This window comes from Parasteatoda tepidariorum, chromosome X2, assembly GCF_043381705.1.
Source record: "Parasteatoda tepidariorum isolate YZ-2023 chromosome X2, CAS_Ptep_4.0, whole genome shotgun sequence".
In the NCBI taxonomy this organism is placed as follows: domain Eukaryota; kingdom Metazoa; phylum Arthropoda; class Arachnida; order Araneae; family Theridiidae; genus Parasteatoda; species Parasteatoda tepidariorum.
This window is the reverse complement of record NC_092215.1, coordinates 54,462,189-54,480,293: the sequence shown is the minus strand read 5'-3', so window position 1 is coordinate 54,480,293 and position 18,105 is coordinate 54,462,189. Positions and strand designations below refer to the sequence as shown.

Below are 18,105 nucleotides of genomic sequence, written 5' to 3'. Positions count from 1 at the left end.
ATGATTTTTTACATGCACAAAAGTATGTGCCATGCGGGGATTCAGATATTGATGTCTAAATTAAGAGAACGATTCTGGATTATAAGATCTCGTAAGACGATTCGCAAAGTTTTAGCTCGTTGCGTGAGATGTAAAAGACACCAAACTACGAGGATCGAATGCAATCCAGGAGTGTTACCTGAAAACAGAGTCAAAGATGCATTGGTGTTTGAAATAACAGGAATAGATTTGGCGGGACCTTTGATGCTTAGAGAAAAATGCAAAGCATGGATAATTATATTTACATGTGCTGTCTACAGAGCCATCCATTTGGAATTGATAACTTCTCAATCAACACAAAGTTTTTTGCTTGGTTTACGACGATTTATAGCCAGACGAGGAAGACCGAAAGTTATTTATAGCGATAATGGCACCAATTTTACAGGAGCTAACAACCTATTTAAATCGTTAGATTGGAAAATGATCGAAATTGAAGCATCTGTGAATAGGATTCAATGGAACTTTAATCCTCCTGCTTCCCCATGGTGGGGAGGATTTTGGGAAAGAATGGTGCAGATGGTTAAAAAACTTCTTCGTAGGGTTTTAGGTCAATCAGCTTTAAATTATGAAGAAATGACGAGCGTCCTTTGTGATTGTGAGACAACAATAAATTCTAGACCTCTCACTTATGTCTCAGAACAAGGGGATGAACTCATTCCATTGACGCCAGCTATGTTCTTGAAAGAAATAGATGATGTCGGAGTGCCAGATTTAGATCAACTTGATCAAGTAAATTTGAATAAAAGATTAAGGTACCAGCAAAATTTGCGCAATGCTTTAAGAGAAAGATTTAGAAGTGAGTACCTTGGGCAATTATTACAACGACCATCAAAGAGTAAACCGATTGAACCTTTGAAAGTAGGAGATATTGTTTTAATCGAAACTGACGGTAAAAAAAGAACTTTATGGCCAATGGCTAAAATAATAGATGTTTTTCCTGGTAAAGATGGGCAAGTACGAGTGGTTCGCCTTAAAACTTCATCCTGTGAACTCGTCAGGCCTGCGCAGAAGATTTTCCCACTCGAAATTTCCTCACCCACTGAACCTAATCTAATGAATAATGACGCATGCAAGAATAAACCAGAGAAGGACTTGCAGGTAGTTGGAAAAACAGTAAGAACGAGAAGTGGAAGACTTATTAAAGTGCCAATTAAATTTTTGAGCTGAAAAACTTGGACTTTCGGAACAGTATTTTAACATTATAATTTTCATTCATTTTACTCATAGAAATAAAATTAGTTTTGATTAGTAAAGTAAACCTCCAATCAAAACGGTGGGAGGATTGTTACGTTTTGAAATAATAATTGGATAGGTTTTGTATAATGGAGAGTTGGGTGAAAGCGCTTTTATTTGTCTCCAAATAACTTTTGACTTATACAATGGAACTCTAGTTTATGTTTTTTAGAAATATGTTGAAATTTTGTATTCTTTTTTAAGAATTTTGTTTAATAAAATATAGGAGTGGAAGAAATAGGGTATATTTCTTGCCGTACTCAACAATTGGTACAGGTGTGGGACCCTTGCAATAAAGCATAAATTTTTTCTTACATCAGAATTTTTTTTTAATGTTGCTGACATATAAACATATTAAGAGGTTCTAGACACAGGTCTGGCAGTATCAGAATGATATTTCACTAATTTTCTTTTTAGAAACAGAATGCTTCTCTTCTAGAACTTTAAACATTATTCATTTTATTATTATATTGTTTTAGCTGAGCCACTTTCTTGAAGAAAAATAGCTTTTGTGGTCTAAATAACATATTGTATTTACATGTGAAACGACAGTTAACTGTATGTATGTATGTAGAGGATTTAAAATGGTCAAGATATGGGAATAAATGAAGGACATGCAAAAAGAAACACTAATATCTAAAATCTATGGAATATTTATTGGAGGTCACATTTTATTTTATTTAATTTCATAACCCTCGTTGAACAGCTGCCCCAATTTTTGGGTTTACAACTACTAATGTTCAACGCCGTAGCCTTGTAATTTTGAACCCAATCCAGAAGACAAGGGAACTTCTGGATCAAGTATTGAAAGAAATTTGCCTTTGCAGAGAACTTTTTTAAAGGAACTAACCCGCATTCATGTTACATGGAGAGGAAAACCACGAAACCCCCCAAGGTAAGCCTCACGGCAAGAAGACTCAAACCTATGATCCGTCTAGCACTAAGGATATTTTATGTCAGCACTGTGGTGGATGCAAGCCGGATGCGGAATTCGTATCGACCAGCCATTGCTGGGATTCAAACCTAGTTCACTTCATTATAAGGCAAACACTCTATCCCATGAGGCATAACAGCTCTGGAGGTCACATTTGATAAGTTTATTGTATGAACAAGTTAAGAAGTATGTATAATAATTTATGAAAATTAGTTTTGGAATGTTAAGAGAAGAAAGGAAGTTCATTTAGAGCTAATTTCTTTTAAAAAAAAAATTCTTTAAAGATTTAGCAGAATCAAGTAAAATTTCGTTACCTTTCACTATAAAATGACCCTACAAAATTCTTAAATCAAGAAAATTCAGTGATTTTCAAATGCAACTTCCCAGGACTTGTCAATTATATTTAAATAATTTATTAAGTTTTGAAAAGAGAATTATGATGAAAATGGAAGATAAGTCACTTACTTTAATCACAACTCCTTCAAATAGTCTAATATGGTTGGCAAGACTAGATTTTTCTAACTTGGCACCAGATTTCAATAATATTGTAACCTTGTCACTTCCTTTTTTAACCCAATTTAAACTTCTGAAACTGAAACAAAGCATATTTTTAAGGATTACTTTTAATCAAAATATATTTATAAAGGTTGCTAAAATGAAAAGTGGAAATTTGTGATAGTATCAAAAATGTAGTAGTAGTAATAGCATTGCCAACATTCAGGGTTATTAAGGAAGCTATAAGAAGTGCATTGCAAACCGCATATAACTTATAGACCAGTTTACATGAGAGCATTTCAGAATAAAATGAAGCTCAGCAAAGAAGGATCCACCCAGAACAGAATAACACAAATTAGTACTACTTTTAGTTGCAGAAGGTTCCTCTACTATTTCAGACAAAATGCTTCATAGTTAGCATTAGCCCGAACTCTTCGATTACCTTGAACAATTTTTTTAATAATAGCAATAGATTCATAAGAGATCACGGCATTTGCTTGCATTGATCAGTGGCGGATCAAAGACTGATGCAGATCTTTTATGCAAACTTTTAAATAATTTTTCCCAGTTGTTTCTGTGGCATCAGATGTAATTAACTGTGAACTGATATTTGTTGACTGTAACTTAGTATTAAAATATGTTTTATGTTCATAATGTATCTCATTTTTGAGTTGTTGTTAAATGTTCGTACATGATGCTAGAACATTCTCATCTATTTTATTAGCAGTATCTAGAAAGATACATAACCACACATGAAGGCAGCGGTACCAAAACAAAAATTATCGAAGTAAATTTAGACTCGCATTTGATGTTATGAATCTACATCATCATGAGAATGGTATAATATATAATGTTGCCGGAACCATTTCTATTATTTGATTCCGACAGAATGATCTAAATAGAAACTAAGATTTCTACATTTTCGAACTGCTTTGGGATTAGTTAAGAAGTCAGAAGAAGAACAAGTAGATATGCTTATATATGTCATAGGCGATAAAACCAAAGATATATTTCTTTCTCTCAGTCTGACAGATGCAGAAGTCTGACAGAGATAGAAAAAGATTTAAAGCGGTTCTGAATAGTTTTGACACTGACTTTACTGTTAAACAAACATACTACTTGAAGGTGCTAAATTCAATTGGCGGATACAAAAAGGTGAGTCTGTCAATAATCTGCGAATAAAGTAATTTACACGATAAATTGTTTTGTGACCAGATAATTGTTGGTATAAAATACGAGTTCACACCTTGCCACCTTGCAGCCTGCTGAAAATTAATATGCTGCCTGCAGAAGCTTTTCAACACAAGGGGGAAAAAAAAATTCAAAAATTTAGAATTGCACATTCAATTAATCTTTTCTTGACAAGCTCAATTTGCACAAATCTTATTGTAAATCTATGTTGTTTTTCAATTGTTTTTTCATTGGTTATTCCACATGGTTTTAAAAATTCCAATATATTTAATATTGTATTACAATATGCAAATTTCAAATTTCAGTAACCATTTTTGATTGGCTTTATTTTTACTGATTTTATCACAAATCCAACTGACTTTTTGATAATTTTTTCGGCAGTTATAACTAGAAATTTTCATGTGGTTTTTAAAATCCTGATTAATATGGTATTAGCACGATTATAATTATTAATTAACACGATATTAATAAATATGATAATTGGACAACATTCACTGCTAGTTGAAAATTCTATTATTAATGCTATGAGTTAAAAGAAAAAATATAATAAAATAACTAATGCAGACTAAAGTAATTCATGATTCTAAAAGCAAATATCAAGATTCAAAAAGTAACTATCAGAGTAAAAATTGCAAATGGTGCGATAAACAACCACAGAAAAAAATAAAACTGCCCAGCAAGACTCAAATTGCAGAAAATGCAAGAAAAAGGGACATCTACCATTAAATTAGTTGGAATAATAGAATTAGTAGGAGATACACAAAATACAGATGAGTGGGTTGTTCCTGTTAAAATATTAGAAACATGCATTTAATTTAAAATTGATGGTTGTGCAGACCACTTTCTTATTCCAAGCAGTATACGGCCATCACGTTGTTAAAACATGCTAAACTAAAAGGTGTGGTCGTAGGTATAAAGTAATTTTTGACCCAGATGAAACACTGTCAAAGTTAATAGGATCTGGGATTCAAATCAAAGAGAGCATGACGAACATCTAACATCAACTTTAATCCATCTGAAAGAAACAGGAATAACCCTTAATAAACAAAAATTTTGCTTCTCCATCAAATCTATAAAAAATTTTGGTAACACAGTTTCTCCAAGACGGAATTTTTCATATACAGCAAACAATTGGTAATAAATCTCTCATCTTGTATCATTAAAAATTGTACTTTTGCAAATAACTTTGTTCCAGACGCATCATTCTTAGCAAGTCTTTATATCAACTTTAAAGGTTCTTCTCAGGCTCATAGCCAAAAAGGACCAAAGCGAGAGGAGGTGGGGTCCCACCTAGCAGTCATTTACTCCCAGAAAGTTTACAAAAAAATTAATTTTATCAAATAAAGATATTTTAACTAGTATCTTTATTTTTTTATCAAATAAAGTATTTTAATACTTCAACAAAATCTGTCATGTTGACCATCCTCATAAAATGACCACTTTTTCCTTTTTGACCTGCTGACCATTGCCCTCTTTCAAGAACCAAATTTATTCCGCATAAGAGAAAACAAAATCTTTGTAATCTGACAATCTGTTTATCATACTATATGTTTGCATGCTGGCTGGTGAAACAAATGTATTTTATCAATTAGTATTATTGAATGATGTCCAAACCCCTTTATAAATTGACCAGAAAAAGCTTTTTAGAAAGATTTTTACACAGTTTGGTTGTGCATTAGAATTTTACTGAATGGGTGAGAAAGTATTAAAAACTAACTTGAGTCCCCTCCCCTTTGTGAGTTGATGATATGGAGAAAAAATTAAGGACTTACGTTTATTTTATAAAGGTCAATAAATTTATCTTGTAAATATAACAAAATAAATTCTAAATTTCCCACATCATCAATTTTCTTCATTTGAACAATCCTTGCATTTTAAAATCGTAAAATAGTTAAGCTGTACATGTATTAAATATATTTATCTGCAATACTTATACAATGGAAAATTAAATTTTACCTCACTACATTGTTAACTTTTTCACCAGAAACTCTAATGGCTTTTTCAGCTAAAGCATGCGTAAATAGAGAATATGGATGGGAGATAATTGTATAATATAAACCAGGAGCAGATGAAAATAATCTATTTGGACTGTCACAATTTTTATTAATTCCTGAAACCATTTGAGCTTCTTGGCATAACATCATCAAATTTGTTCCAAAAAGACATTTCAAAAGCTGAAAAAATATATAGGACATTAGATTAAGATTCAATTTTCAATAAAAGAGTAAAATTTAAAAAAATTTTTTTTTACTATTTCAAATACCTAAAACACCAGAAAAAGTATTTAATACAATGAAAGAAAAAGAAATAACTAACCTGTCTCACACACTGTACAGATGAACTAGGTTCCATCACCATAATTGATTTTAAATAACATAAAATTTCTTCTGCATTTTTGCCCATTTCAGTAGAATCACATATTTCAAGAATTTGACACATTACTTCTAGACAACAATGCAGCAGTTGACAAAATTTTTCATTACTTTGAAAATCCATAGAGATCTAAAAATTATAAGTTTCTTAAAAACACAAAGGAATAAATTAAATTTACATAAATAAAATACAAAATAATATTTAAAAAATTGTTAATTTGAAGAGATAAATGGACAAACAAGTCAAATAAACATGTCACAGCTAAGAAACATCTAAATGTACGATATTTAAATCGCCTGAATAAGAATCGCAACATTCAGCTTTCAAATCAGGTAAATACAAAAATTGATGTTTGATAATAAAATCACAATTTCAAAAATGCATAAATATAAAACGCGACTTTGGATTTTTAAATCTTGTAAATACGAAACGCAATGTATGATATTTAAATCGCCTGAACAAGAATCGCAACATTCAACGTTTAAATCAGGTAAATACGAATATTGATGATTGATATTCAAATCGCGTGAATATGAATCGAGATATTTGTAGAGTCTGGGCTTGGGATTTCTAAAATGCTTGTTTGTATTGTTTTTGTTTAGACATAATAAATAAAAATCTAATACAAGACATACAGAATGCAAGATTAATTGAATGAGCAAATAAATCTTTTCACCACAAATTCACCTCTATTTTTTTTTATTTGGTTTCAAGCCAGAAAACAGGAAGCAGCGACATCTGAATTACGAAAATGCGAGCTATCCGGCAGACAGATAAAAATACGGAAAATTTTATTTTCTGTGCATAAAAGCGGGGAAAAAAAGATAAAATAAGTAAAAATGCAGAAGGGTTAGCAGCTAAGACGTAGTTTGAATTTTCTGTTTATCTTTGAAAATCATAAATAAATATAATTATTTTATTTCAATGAATGAATTTTTTTAAAAAAAGTAGGATATTTAATTGTAAAAAAACCCGAAACTTTTAGAGAATTGGAGTTTTTGATAAAAAGGCTGAAATTCGAAAGACAAAAGCGAAAAAATCTCATCCTTGCATAAAGGTCAACCAGTTCCTATTAGAAATAAAGGAACTGGTTGAGGATGGTTTTAAAAGAATGGTTTTGATTGAAGTGATTTTAAATGGAAATGATTTTTAGGGAAACTTTAGAGGGAGAAATGAAGACTTCAATACTTTCGCTTCACAGAAAATTAAATTCCTCATAAAATACTTTAACTTGTGCAAAAAAAAAAAATTTCTACCGAAATTAGCGGGAAAAATTGAAAAATCTGAAACAAAGCAGAAATCCGCGGAAGAATCACACCCCTGATAAATTCTTGCATAAATTAAATTATCATTTATAAATTAAAGTTTTTAACATGCCATTTTTATATAAATGTCTTATTTTAGTTAAGGGATAATGTTCAATGTAATTGAAATGAGGTAGATTTTTAAAAAATTTTACCTTGTAACTGCAATAAGTTCCTCTGAGTATATCAAACAGTTTCATGTACAAAGGATGGGAGTGAAAAAGACCAAAACTGCCAGATATTCTACTACCAGATCTTTCTTTCTCTATGTCTATTTTATCTGAAAAGGAAATAAAATAAAATGTAAAATTAGATTACCTTAATCATAAAGGTTACCCAAATAAAATGCAGACAAAGTCAGTTGCAGGAAAAGGTCAAAAATATGACATATGCTGTTAACTATAATCTCCTATGTATCCATTATTGCTGCTCTTGATAAAATTATTAGAGGTTATCAAAGAGTTATGACTCATGACATTTGCACAGCTTTTCGTCTAAGAGGAAGTGTGCAATTAAATTCTGCCACTAAAAGTCATACTACTTTGGCCTTTTCTCTTCTGGGTGCATCCATTTTAACATGACTTGACACTAAAAGCTCTCCAGAAAACTGGTTAATTTTATCAGGGACAGTATAGTAAAATTTGCCTTAATTATTAAGAACAATAATATAAATCACCAAAATTGTAGTAGATTTTACTTGTTAAACTATGGGGTCTTTAGGTAATCCCTTTAAATTTTGAAAATTCTGAAGATAAAGCAGATTGCTTCACTTTGAATGTGCATACCATGATCACAATTTTACTGAATCTTCTAAAAAAAATTTAGTTAATAAGTTTTTCTGCCTAACAAAGGATTAATTAAATACCTTCAGCCTGAGATTCACTCTGATACTCCTTCATAACTCTGAATAGTGGTGCTCCTATCCCTACTGTACTTGTGACGTTGTCACATGTATCCACTTATCATTTTGGCAACCCATATGTTCATCACCATTGTTGGTGAAATCAGTTTTTTCAAAATGAGAGTTTCCTTGAACAGTGAAAAATCACCAACCTTTTCACTGCATTACTGTGAACAATGGAAAATTAAGTTATAACTAGTAAATTATCAAACATATCTTTTCTTGAATTGTAGTTAAGGTAGAACCCTCAACTTTGTGATGCACCAGTTAAGGTTTTGGCTTGCCACATGCTTTATTCAAAAGCATGAAAATAAAGTATTATTAGGACAATGCACTAAGATAACAACAATGCACTAAGCAAAGGAGAATGCACAGTTCATGCTAGAGATCGGCATAGCTGTATGCAAATCTAAACGTCACTGACAATGTACATTAGACTCTGACAATGTACATTAGAATGCACAGAGAATCTTCGCTGACAATGTGCATAATTTTATTGATGAGGAAGACACAGTGCATAAAGAACATGACAACATATAAGATAACACATAAAATTAATACAATAATGCCTGAAAGAGGGTGACAAATGTCAGCAAAGTAGAAGACAACATTATCAATAACACTGAAGAACAAGTGACAGCTCCATTTAAACTCTAACATTATTTACATGATGCCAATACCAACACACCTTGACAAAAGTAAACTATTAGAATTACATCTATTTGATGACCCCACTCCCTAGTTGTAGACCATGTGTTCACCCAAACAGGAGTAAATAAAAATCCCAAACGTAAAAAAAAAAGACATAGGCATTTTGACTAGTAAAGACCGCTGATCGGTGCAACTGGTGTGGAATGCACAAAACTTGACATAGCTACTGCTTAATTATAGTCAATTATGCACAATAAACAAGGGAAAGAAGATAATGAATAACGTATTAAAATAAATTTTTTATAATAATGGCAAAAATCACACCTTGATGCAAAGATCTATAAAAATTTCACCAGAAAAATTTTAAAACTACATCAAGTGATAATTTTGATGGCATTTGTAATATAAAAATTTTTATGTAAGATACTCTTTGTCATGCATTTTAGCTTAAAAATTGCATATTATAACATTATTGCAGTAATTATGATGAATACAATAATTAAAATTTATTAAAAGATAATTTCCTATTAAGTTCAATTGACTAACATTTCATACCATCAATTTCTAAGAAAAAGGTTAGTAAATAAGTTTCTCTACTTAATCAAACACAGAACCACATTAAAATAAAAGGAGGGTTAACCCTTCTGAAAAATAGAAAATTAAATTCACACTAAATTATATTTACTACATTACTTACCATAAAAATTTTTAAGAAAACTTTATTAAAAGTATTCATATGTATTTTTGGTTTGACAAGTTTTTTACAAGTTCACAAGTATATTCAGTTTCAGCTATTTTATGTTTCATTATTTACATTTTAATATTATTATTATGTAGTTTTAACTCATTTTTAGACAAATAAACATTTCAGATTCTCTAATTAAAACATAATCTTAAAATCTTATACATTTAATTGTCTTTTACTTTCAAATTGGCTAATCAGCTCTTTTATATTTTATTCAGTTATATAATATTACACCTTTTAATGCAAAGGGATGGTGGCAGTCAAAAGAGGCAAAATCAATGATTTTGTCTATTTCTGTTGCTTCTGTGTCCTTGGCCAATGTAGTTTTCCTTGTTTTATTTCCCAATTACTCTCTATTTCAACAAAAACTTTTGTTTTATAGCTAAGCAGCTTTGTTTTCTTCATTGACATGTTGTTATCTTGAAAATGAGCTACCTACTCAAACACTAGAAATTTTTTGACTTTTTCCTACTTTAATTATGAAATAAATGAAATTTTTATTGAGAAGTACATCATTTTGCTTAAATTCATTGGGATTTTTCATTCAATACTAACCAGGTATTTTAATAGGGGATCCTTTCAAAGTTGGGCTTGCTGTAGGTGTATCATCTTTCGTTTTATTTTTTCTCTTAATTGGACTTAAGGATGGTGCATTTGGCAAAGAAGGCAAAGCCGTGCGATTGGTATGTGAGATTGGATACTGTTCTTCTAAGACATGGGTATAAATATTTAATAACCTAAAAATAAAAGATAAAATTAGCAAAAAAAATTTGACTATACACTAATAAAAAAATAACACATAATTAAGCTTATTTATTGATTGAATGATGCAATATAATAAATTTTGAAATGATAAATATTTATAATGCAATTACTTATTTAGTTGAGCATTTGTTATATAGAACTAGTAGTAGCTAATAATTGAAAAATGCCTATAACTTTCTAAATATCTGAACATGTAGTTGCGATGCATATTTAAACAGTGAATAGACAAATTTTTAATGAAGCTGTTATCCAAAAGAACTACAAAATAACAGGATGGCCAGAAGGGTGGATCAAAAAGTAAAATTTTAGAAATTTGCTATCGAATAGTGTCTAAGGCTTGAACCAGACATGCGGGGAAAAAATTTAAATATTTTAAATTTATTTTAAGTTCATTTATTGGCACATTTACTTTGAATGTTAAGAAATTACTCAAATTACAATTTTATCTTAATTCTTTCTTAGAAATGTTTTCCATCACCATTAAAGCAAGAAAAGAAATCAGCAATACACATGGAGGCAAAAAGAAGAGGATTCAACATGTTTCAAGTGAACGAATAACATTGAAGGCATCAGAAATGTTAGGTAGAAAACCATTTCATAGGAAAGTTTGTTCTTTCTCCACATTTAGTATAGTGATCGGCTCAATGCTAGAGGGCAGGAAGTATGAAACATGTTACACAAATTATATGAGTGTTATCCCTGTTTCTGCCAAACTAAACAGAAAAGAGGAAAGTAACAAACTAACGTATATTCAGAAAAGTGAAAGTTGCAAACATTCATCGGAACACTAGTTTTGCAGCACCAGTAACGAGCGTAAAAACCCTTAAATTTTAGTCTAATCTCCATCTAAAAAAAGTTAAATTACACTTTACCAAAGCAAACTACAAAACCCCCTAAAAACATGTTTCTAGCTCTCAAATTTCAAGTCCGAAAGGTTCTATCTCTTATACTGAAGACCCAAAGGACAGATCTCAGTAGCCACCACTTATGGACTTGTATAGTTTACATATCAGAAGCAGAAGAGGTAAAGCCTCTTCTAAATAGATTGCATTGCATTGAAGTTTTATATAAAGTTAAAAATTTCAAACTATTTGTTGCAGAATTTTTATTCAACATATTTTTCATATCATTTCATTATTTTGTAACAATTTAGGTCAAAATAAGTGAAAAATATATTTAGCATTTTAACAATTTATGGTTATGAAATATAGAATAAAATAGTGGTATCTTTTTCTGTATTAAAGATAGAATCTTCCAAATATGGCTCACTGCCAAACAATAATTTATCAATTTGCAATTAATAAAGAAACAGTTATTCATCATTGAAATTTCTTTAATTTACAACATCAATTATTGATAAATTTTCAAATATGAATGAAAAAGAATTTTCAAACTGCTTTTTTTGGATTTTATATATTAGTGCAAATATAATTCCGATAATCTAACAGATTTTTTAGTATTTATTAAACTGTTTTCATAATAAAAAATACAAAAATTTATTTTCGCTTGCAATTAGAGCGTCAAAAAATATATAAAAGGGACACCTGTGTGGCAACCAGGTCAAAGGGTTAAACCAGAGCAACAAAAAACAACTATCAGTTTAATTGAAAAGAGCATCCACTACAAGCATTTTCTCCCTTTTTTTCTTTGGAGTACTAAAACGTCAGACCTTAAGAGCCACAGTAAGAACTCAACTCAGCTAACTGGCGAACTCCTCATGCAAAATTCCTCAACAAAGTTACAAACATCCCCATTTGGAACCAATCAAAAGCCTAAAATACAGTTAAAGAAAATACCCAACAAACAAAGGCACAAAGCAAAACAGACAAAGACACTTCATGATTCTTGACTCAAATTCAAAAACTCTGAACCTAACAAGAGTTAACTAATCCCCTTGTAAAAAAGTAAAGAAAAGTCCCCCAAACAACCTAATTCACAAAACTCGAATAACATTTTAAATTAAAACCCAAATAATTAATTAGAAATAAAGCCACTTGTATATACTTCATCGAATCACACACATATTAAAACTCAGATTCTAACAGAGAACATTGTTTTTTGGACATAAATTAAATTTACCTACAAAAAATATAAGAAACTCTCAAAAGCAGTCTTTTAACAGAATAAAACTTCAAATTCAAACAAAAAAATTTATTCAATTAACAATTCTAACATTCATAGTTTCTAATTTCAGTTTAAACATTCTTAATTAAACTTTAATAAGTTCAACTTTTCAACATTTTCCACTAAACTTGAAATTTAACTGACAATATCATAAAACTTATAACTTATTAAATTCCATGTTCTAGAACAAGCTCTAGAACTGTTCTAGAACAAGTTCATTTCAACTAACGTTGGAATTTCCATGACGACATCTAAAATACAGATCTTCCTGTCTTGTAGAGGAATCTCCAGCAACCAATCCCCATTAAATCCCCCTTCAGTTTTGTCTTGAACATGGCAACTGATCTGGGCCTCCATAACTCAGTTTGGTGGATACAGAGACTGAGAGCATAGTGAGAGATAGCAAGATATTTTTAGCAACAATAAAAAACTTTAATTTAGAAGTATTGTGAATATTTACATATGAGTATGAATTCAAGAAAAAACAGTCCATAGCACTTAAATTTTCCTGAAAATTACAGCGTTATGATAAGCAAACAGTAAGCTTAAAGTAAAAAAAGGCAAAAGCCTGATATCAAAACCTCTCAGACTTTGAAACAAAGTTGTGGATGCATCAAAAACCAATTTATAATACACTGGACATTTGCATATCATTAAAAGGAAAGAATCAAATTTAGCTGTCATTTTTGTGCACATGTTGAAAGTTTAACAAGTTAAAAGAGAGGAATGTGTCAACCTCCCAGGAAAAATGTTAACTTTGAACTATAATTTTTCTACATCATAATGAGTTAAAAAAAAACCTGATTTGAGGAACGATTTGATTGATTAGTCGAAATCTTAAATATTTCCAACAACTTTGGAGAAACTTAGCTCAATTATGAAAAAAATAATAATAATTTTTCGGCAGCATGAAGCAGAAATTTTGTTTTGGAGCAGTTTGGTACAATTTGTGCAGCTGTTCCAATCACACATTTGTTTTCGCTACATTTTACAATTGTTTTTTTACAAAAAAGTGCAAAATAAACCAACAGCACAGAAATGAGAACTCAGTAAAAAAAGGGGGGAATGATAAGGAAAGGAATAACCATCCTGTTAAAGAGAGTTTGTGAAAGTTTAAATTTATGTTTGAGGAAATCTGCTAAAATTTCATCATAAAAGTCATTGATTTACAGAAATGAGCCAATTAACGCTCTCACAATTCACTGAATTCCACAAACTAGCAGAAAAATCCCCAGACCTGATCTAAGTTTTAAACCCAGAAGGACAATACAGAAAAGATGAAATTCCTGGGTACAAATATATAATTTAAATTATTTTGTTAAAATAAAAGTAAAAAAATATTTTACAAACCTCATTACGTGAAGAAATATTTTTCCTACAACTATTGAAAGATAGGAATCTATTTTGCTATCTTGAGATCCAGCATTTGAATTTTTATGTTTCTCCACATTAAGCCTATACCAAACACCTATAAAAAAAAAAACTTTTGGAAAAAAAATTCAACTTAGCAAACAAATTATATAATAGAGTTTTATAAAAATGTATAAGGAATATACATTTGTTTAAAAAAAATTTATATCTTAATTCAGATCAGTTTTTCAATATTGACACCTAAAATGTAGCATCTATCATGACATTTACTTCCGATTATTGGAAAAATGAATAATCTGTAGATGAACAACTATTAAGAATATTGTGTGACACATCACATGTGCAAAAATAAGGAACATCACACAAAGAAAATTTGTAGGCACTATTTATTGTCAGCTAAAACAAAGGGAGTAATAATTTGCAGGCAATGTCAAGCAACATATTAAATTTTGCAGACAGCAATATTAGTTTTGCACACAACAATAAGTAAAATCAAATTTTAGTGTGAAACTCACAGTTCTAGTGACAGAGGAGATTTTGTCACCATCAAATCACACAACAGAAAGTTTGTTGGCTACTTAAACCCTCCTTATCTTAGTCCTAAGAATCTTTGACAGCATCAGACATCTTTGCCATGATAGCAGATTACTTACAAATCCATGTTCAACATTTTCCTCAGGGGCATGAACTGGTGGTACAGAAGAAAAAGCAAAGCAAGAAAGCTGGTCCAAGTGACCACAGTATTTATACAATTATCATCAAAGAACAATTTGCTGAATATGGATGTATATAACCTTACTGTAAACTAGCACAATTTAGTAAAGCTGGATTGACACAATAAAGTGAATCCATGGAACCTTACAACTGAAACATATATTGTAGAAATTACAAAAATTTGTAATTATTTGATATCAAAACAGTGATTTTAATGTTATCTCACTAGGTTTTATTTTTGTACTGTTTGATTTTTATCTTCAAAAATTAGATAACAATAGCTATGCATGAAATGTATATAAAGCATACATAGCACATCAAATTCAAGATTTTTGAAAATTTTTTGAGCAAACATAAAAGCATAAATGTAGTGTACTTCCTTATTTGTAAACATAGCCAATGAGTCATATATAGGTATAAATAAACAACAGATAAATTCAAACATTTTTAAAATTAACAAAATTAATCACAACGTCACTGAATTAAAAGATAAATAGTAAGGGAAGCTATAATGATGATTTACTGCATCAATAGCATTAAATTATTTACAGATCATTTTTACCATTTCTTTTAAATAAAAATTAATTGGATTTTATTTTGAAGAATGAATTCATTTATTCTATACATACAACATAACTGGCAGTATAAGTTACAAAATTAATTCTATAATTCCATTGTAAGTAGTAAATATTGAAAGAAAACAGAATCCAACTTAAAAATGATGATAATTTGAAATTTTCATTGAAACTTAACATTATATATTGCCCATATTAAATCAACTGTAATATGTATTAAAAGACAAACATTAGGTATAATTAGATTTTTATTATATAATATTAGAATTTTTTTAATTATTGTAATACTAAAATTACCGCAAAGAAGATTTCCAACCAGATGTAAAGCATGCTGATGAGCAATAAGGTCCAGGCATAAAGATGTATTTGTGACAAGAGAAATTAAATGACACAATAAATCTGAAAAGCTATCAACTCCTAATGAAGTATCTATCTCTAGTATCTCACTGCAAAGTAAAACAAAAAAATATAAAATAGAATATTTAAAACTCAATAATAAATAATGTCAAAACTAGGTAGGAGATATTCTAAGTACTTAAGAAAAAATGAAAAAAAAAACTACAATAATAAAGTGGTAAGTTTCGTACCCAGAAACATTAGAGCTTTATTACATCCGGAAAATATATTTTTTCAGATATTAGATCTTCAAAATAAACAAAGATCAAAACATGTTATGCAAGAAAAAATTTAAGGTCTATTTAAATTCAAGAACATTTATTTAGATAACGTGAATGTATTGTCATGAATTTGTAAAAATGTGCATAATTTTGTAAATATTCTTTTGTTATTAGGCTAAATACCTCAGACAGACCTTAAATAGACAGTTTAATTACAAAAATGTTAAGAAAATCGTGTAATTCTAACGTAATTTAAAAAGAAAATAATGCTTTATTTGTGCTGTTATTGAGTGCTAAAAACTCCTGCATTTTCTGGAAGATTCCACCAATAAATTTTTGGAGACTTAAAGAATGTTTTATTTATCTTCTATCATGAGAACTCCTGTGCTTGATACGTTTTTGGTGCCAAAAGTGGGATTGGAGTGAATGCCAATTACAAGAGCAATGGCTACGCATAAGTTGGTGGAGATGCTTCAGAGATGGAAGAACAGATGGAAGTGAGCCAAGAAGTTCAAGTTTGACGCCAGTCAAGAGAAGGTGGAGACAAAGTTGGACCCCAATCAGGAAGAATTTAAAAAAGAAATATCCTATGTAAAAGACGTTCTTCTGAAGCTAAAAGCTGTGGGAAATAGAATGAATTCAGTAGAAGAAAGAAATTGAGGAAGATTTTGATAAGAAATTGGATTCGAAAATAAAATTCCGGGAAAAGAGGCTAGAATCCAAGCCAGTTACTTCAGAAATAAATTAATGCTTTAAAAATCTCCAGCTGTTATCAAACTTTCCACTTTTAATGGAAAATCATCTTGGCAGGAGTACAAAACTCAACTCTTCATTGTCGCTGAAGCTAACAAATGGGACTAAACACCCAAGGCTTTTCATCTCGCGGCTGCTTTACAAGATGAGGTCGAAATCTTCGGAACACTCACTGAAGAGCAGCACCAGGATTTAGAAGTCCTTTAAAGTTCATTGGAGTAGCGATTTGGAGAAAAATGCTCAAGAGAAAGCAGCCAACTGCAACTGATATCCCGCTATCAACGATCATGTGAAAGTGTCGAAGAATTGGTCACTGATATTCAATTGCATCTTGCATAATTTAAACAAATCATTTCAATAAAGTAGTTAAAATGATAGTATTTTACTAAAATGTTTTGATAGGAGTGAGCAAATCCAGTATTCAACTTAATGCACAAGTTCATACATGTGACAGCGCATTCTGTGTTGCATGCCGCGCTCGACAAACTGGAATTTTTACGTTTTTACGAAAATCAATTTAATATTTAGGTACAATAATCTTGAAAGAATAAACTATTAAAATATTTCATTTTTTAAAATTTCACTGTTGTTTCCTCTTAAATGCTTACTTGCATGTTAAAATAATAAATAAATTGTTAAGATATAAATAAGCATTTTTAAAATTATCAGTTATTGTATCTTTCATCATATCCGTATATTTATAGATGAAAAGTGAATCTTTTTAGATTCTTTATTCAAAATATTAATCAACAGTTACACCTGTAAAATGCCTTTTAATGGTTCAGTTACTTTTAATTTGGGGCTTAAAATATTATTTTACCATTTGTTTTTTTAAAAAAAACGACAATAAAACCAGTTTAAGCCACAAAAAAAAAAAAAAAANTACCAAAAAAAAAAACTGTTAACTAAGTGAAAAATAAACGTACAGCATTATTTCTGCTCTCGCAAGTTATTGATCAACTTCATTTAATATAAGTAACTTTTTAACAAAAGCTCTACAGCTTTATTTCTTTGCTAATGCTATAGTGTAATTTACTCAGAACTAATAAAACAAATATTAACAATGTGTTTATTAAGTTACATTTTTTGTTTTTGAAAAAAAAAAAGAATTTTAAGCAACAATTACTTTTACTTTGTTTTGATCTTAATAACCGTAAAAAAAAACTTCTCTACAGCTATCAAGATCATTTATCTTTTTGTCTTAGATAGATCAACATTTCTTAATATTTTTTTACCAGATACTTGCAATTACGAGATAGCAAAGTTTTTTCCAAAATGAAAAAACAAATAGAAACAAAATACAGAAATAAATAAATTAAA

At 29.9% G+C, this 18,105-nt stretch overlaps 2 protein-coding genes across 2 annotated transcripts in view; one reads left to right on the top strand and one right to left on the bottom strand.

The window, feature by feature from the left end:
- On the top strand, positions 1–1,311 carry LOC139427250 (uncharacterized; the record flags this gene model as incomplete). The annotated part of the gene is given in 1 exon segment (XM_071188300.1): positions 1–1,311. A coding segment is annotated over 1 exon segment (1,206 nt), but the record flags the coding sequence as incomplete, so codon positions are not given.
- The window catches only part of LOC107443709 (huntingtin), a 140,482-nt gene that overhangs the window by 79,711 nt on the left and 42,666 nt on the right, over positions 1–18,105 (bottom strand). The window contains exons 18-24 of the mRNA XM_016057666.3: positions 15,713–15,861; positions 14,106–14,223; positions 10,422–10,603; positions 7,725–7,849; positions 6,209–6,394; positions 5,849–6,066; positions 2,672–2,798 (exon numbers count right to left, since the gene is read on the bottom strand). Of these exons, the coding sequence (XP_015913152.2) occupies positions 2,672–2,798; positions 5,849–6,066; positions 6,209–6,394; positions 7,725–7,849; positions 10,422–10,603; positions 14,106–14,223; positions 15,713–15,861 (1,105 nt within the window). The remainder of the gene's footprint in view (positions 1–2,671; positions 2,799–5,848; positions 6,067–6,208; positions 6,395–7,724; positions 7,850–10,421; positions 10,604–14,105; positions 14,224–15,712; positions 15,862–18,105) is intronic.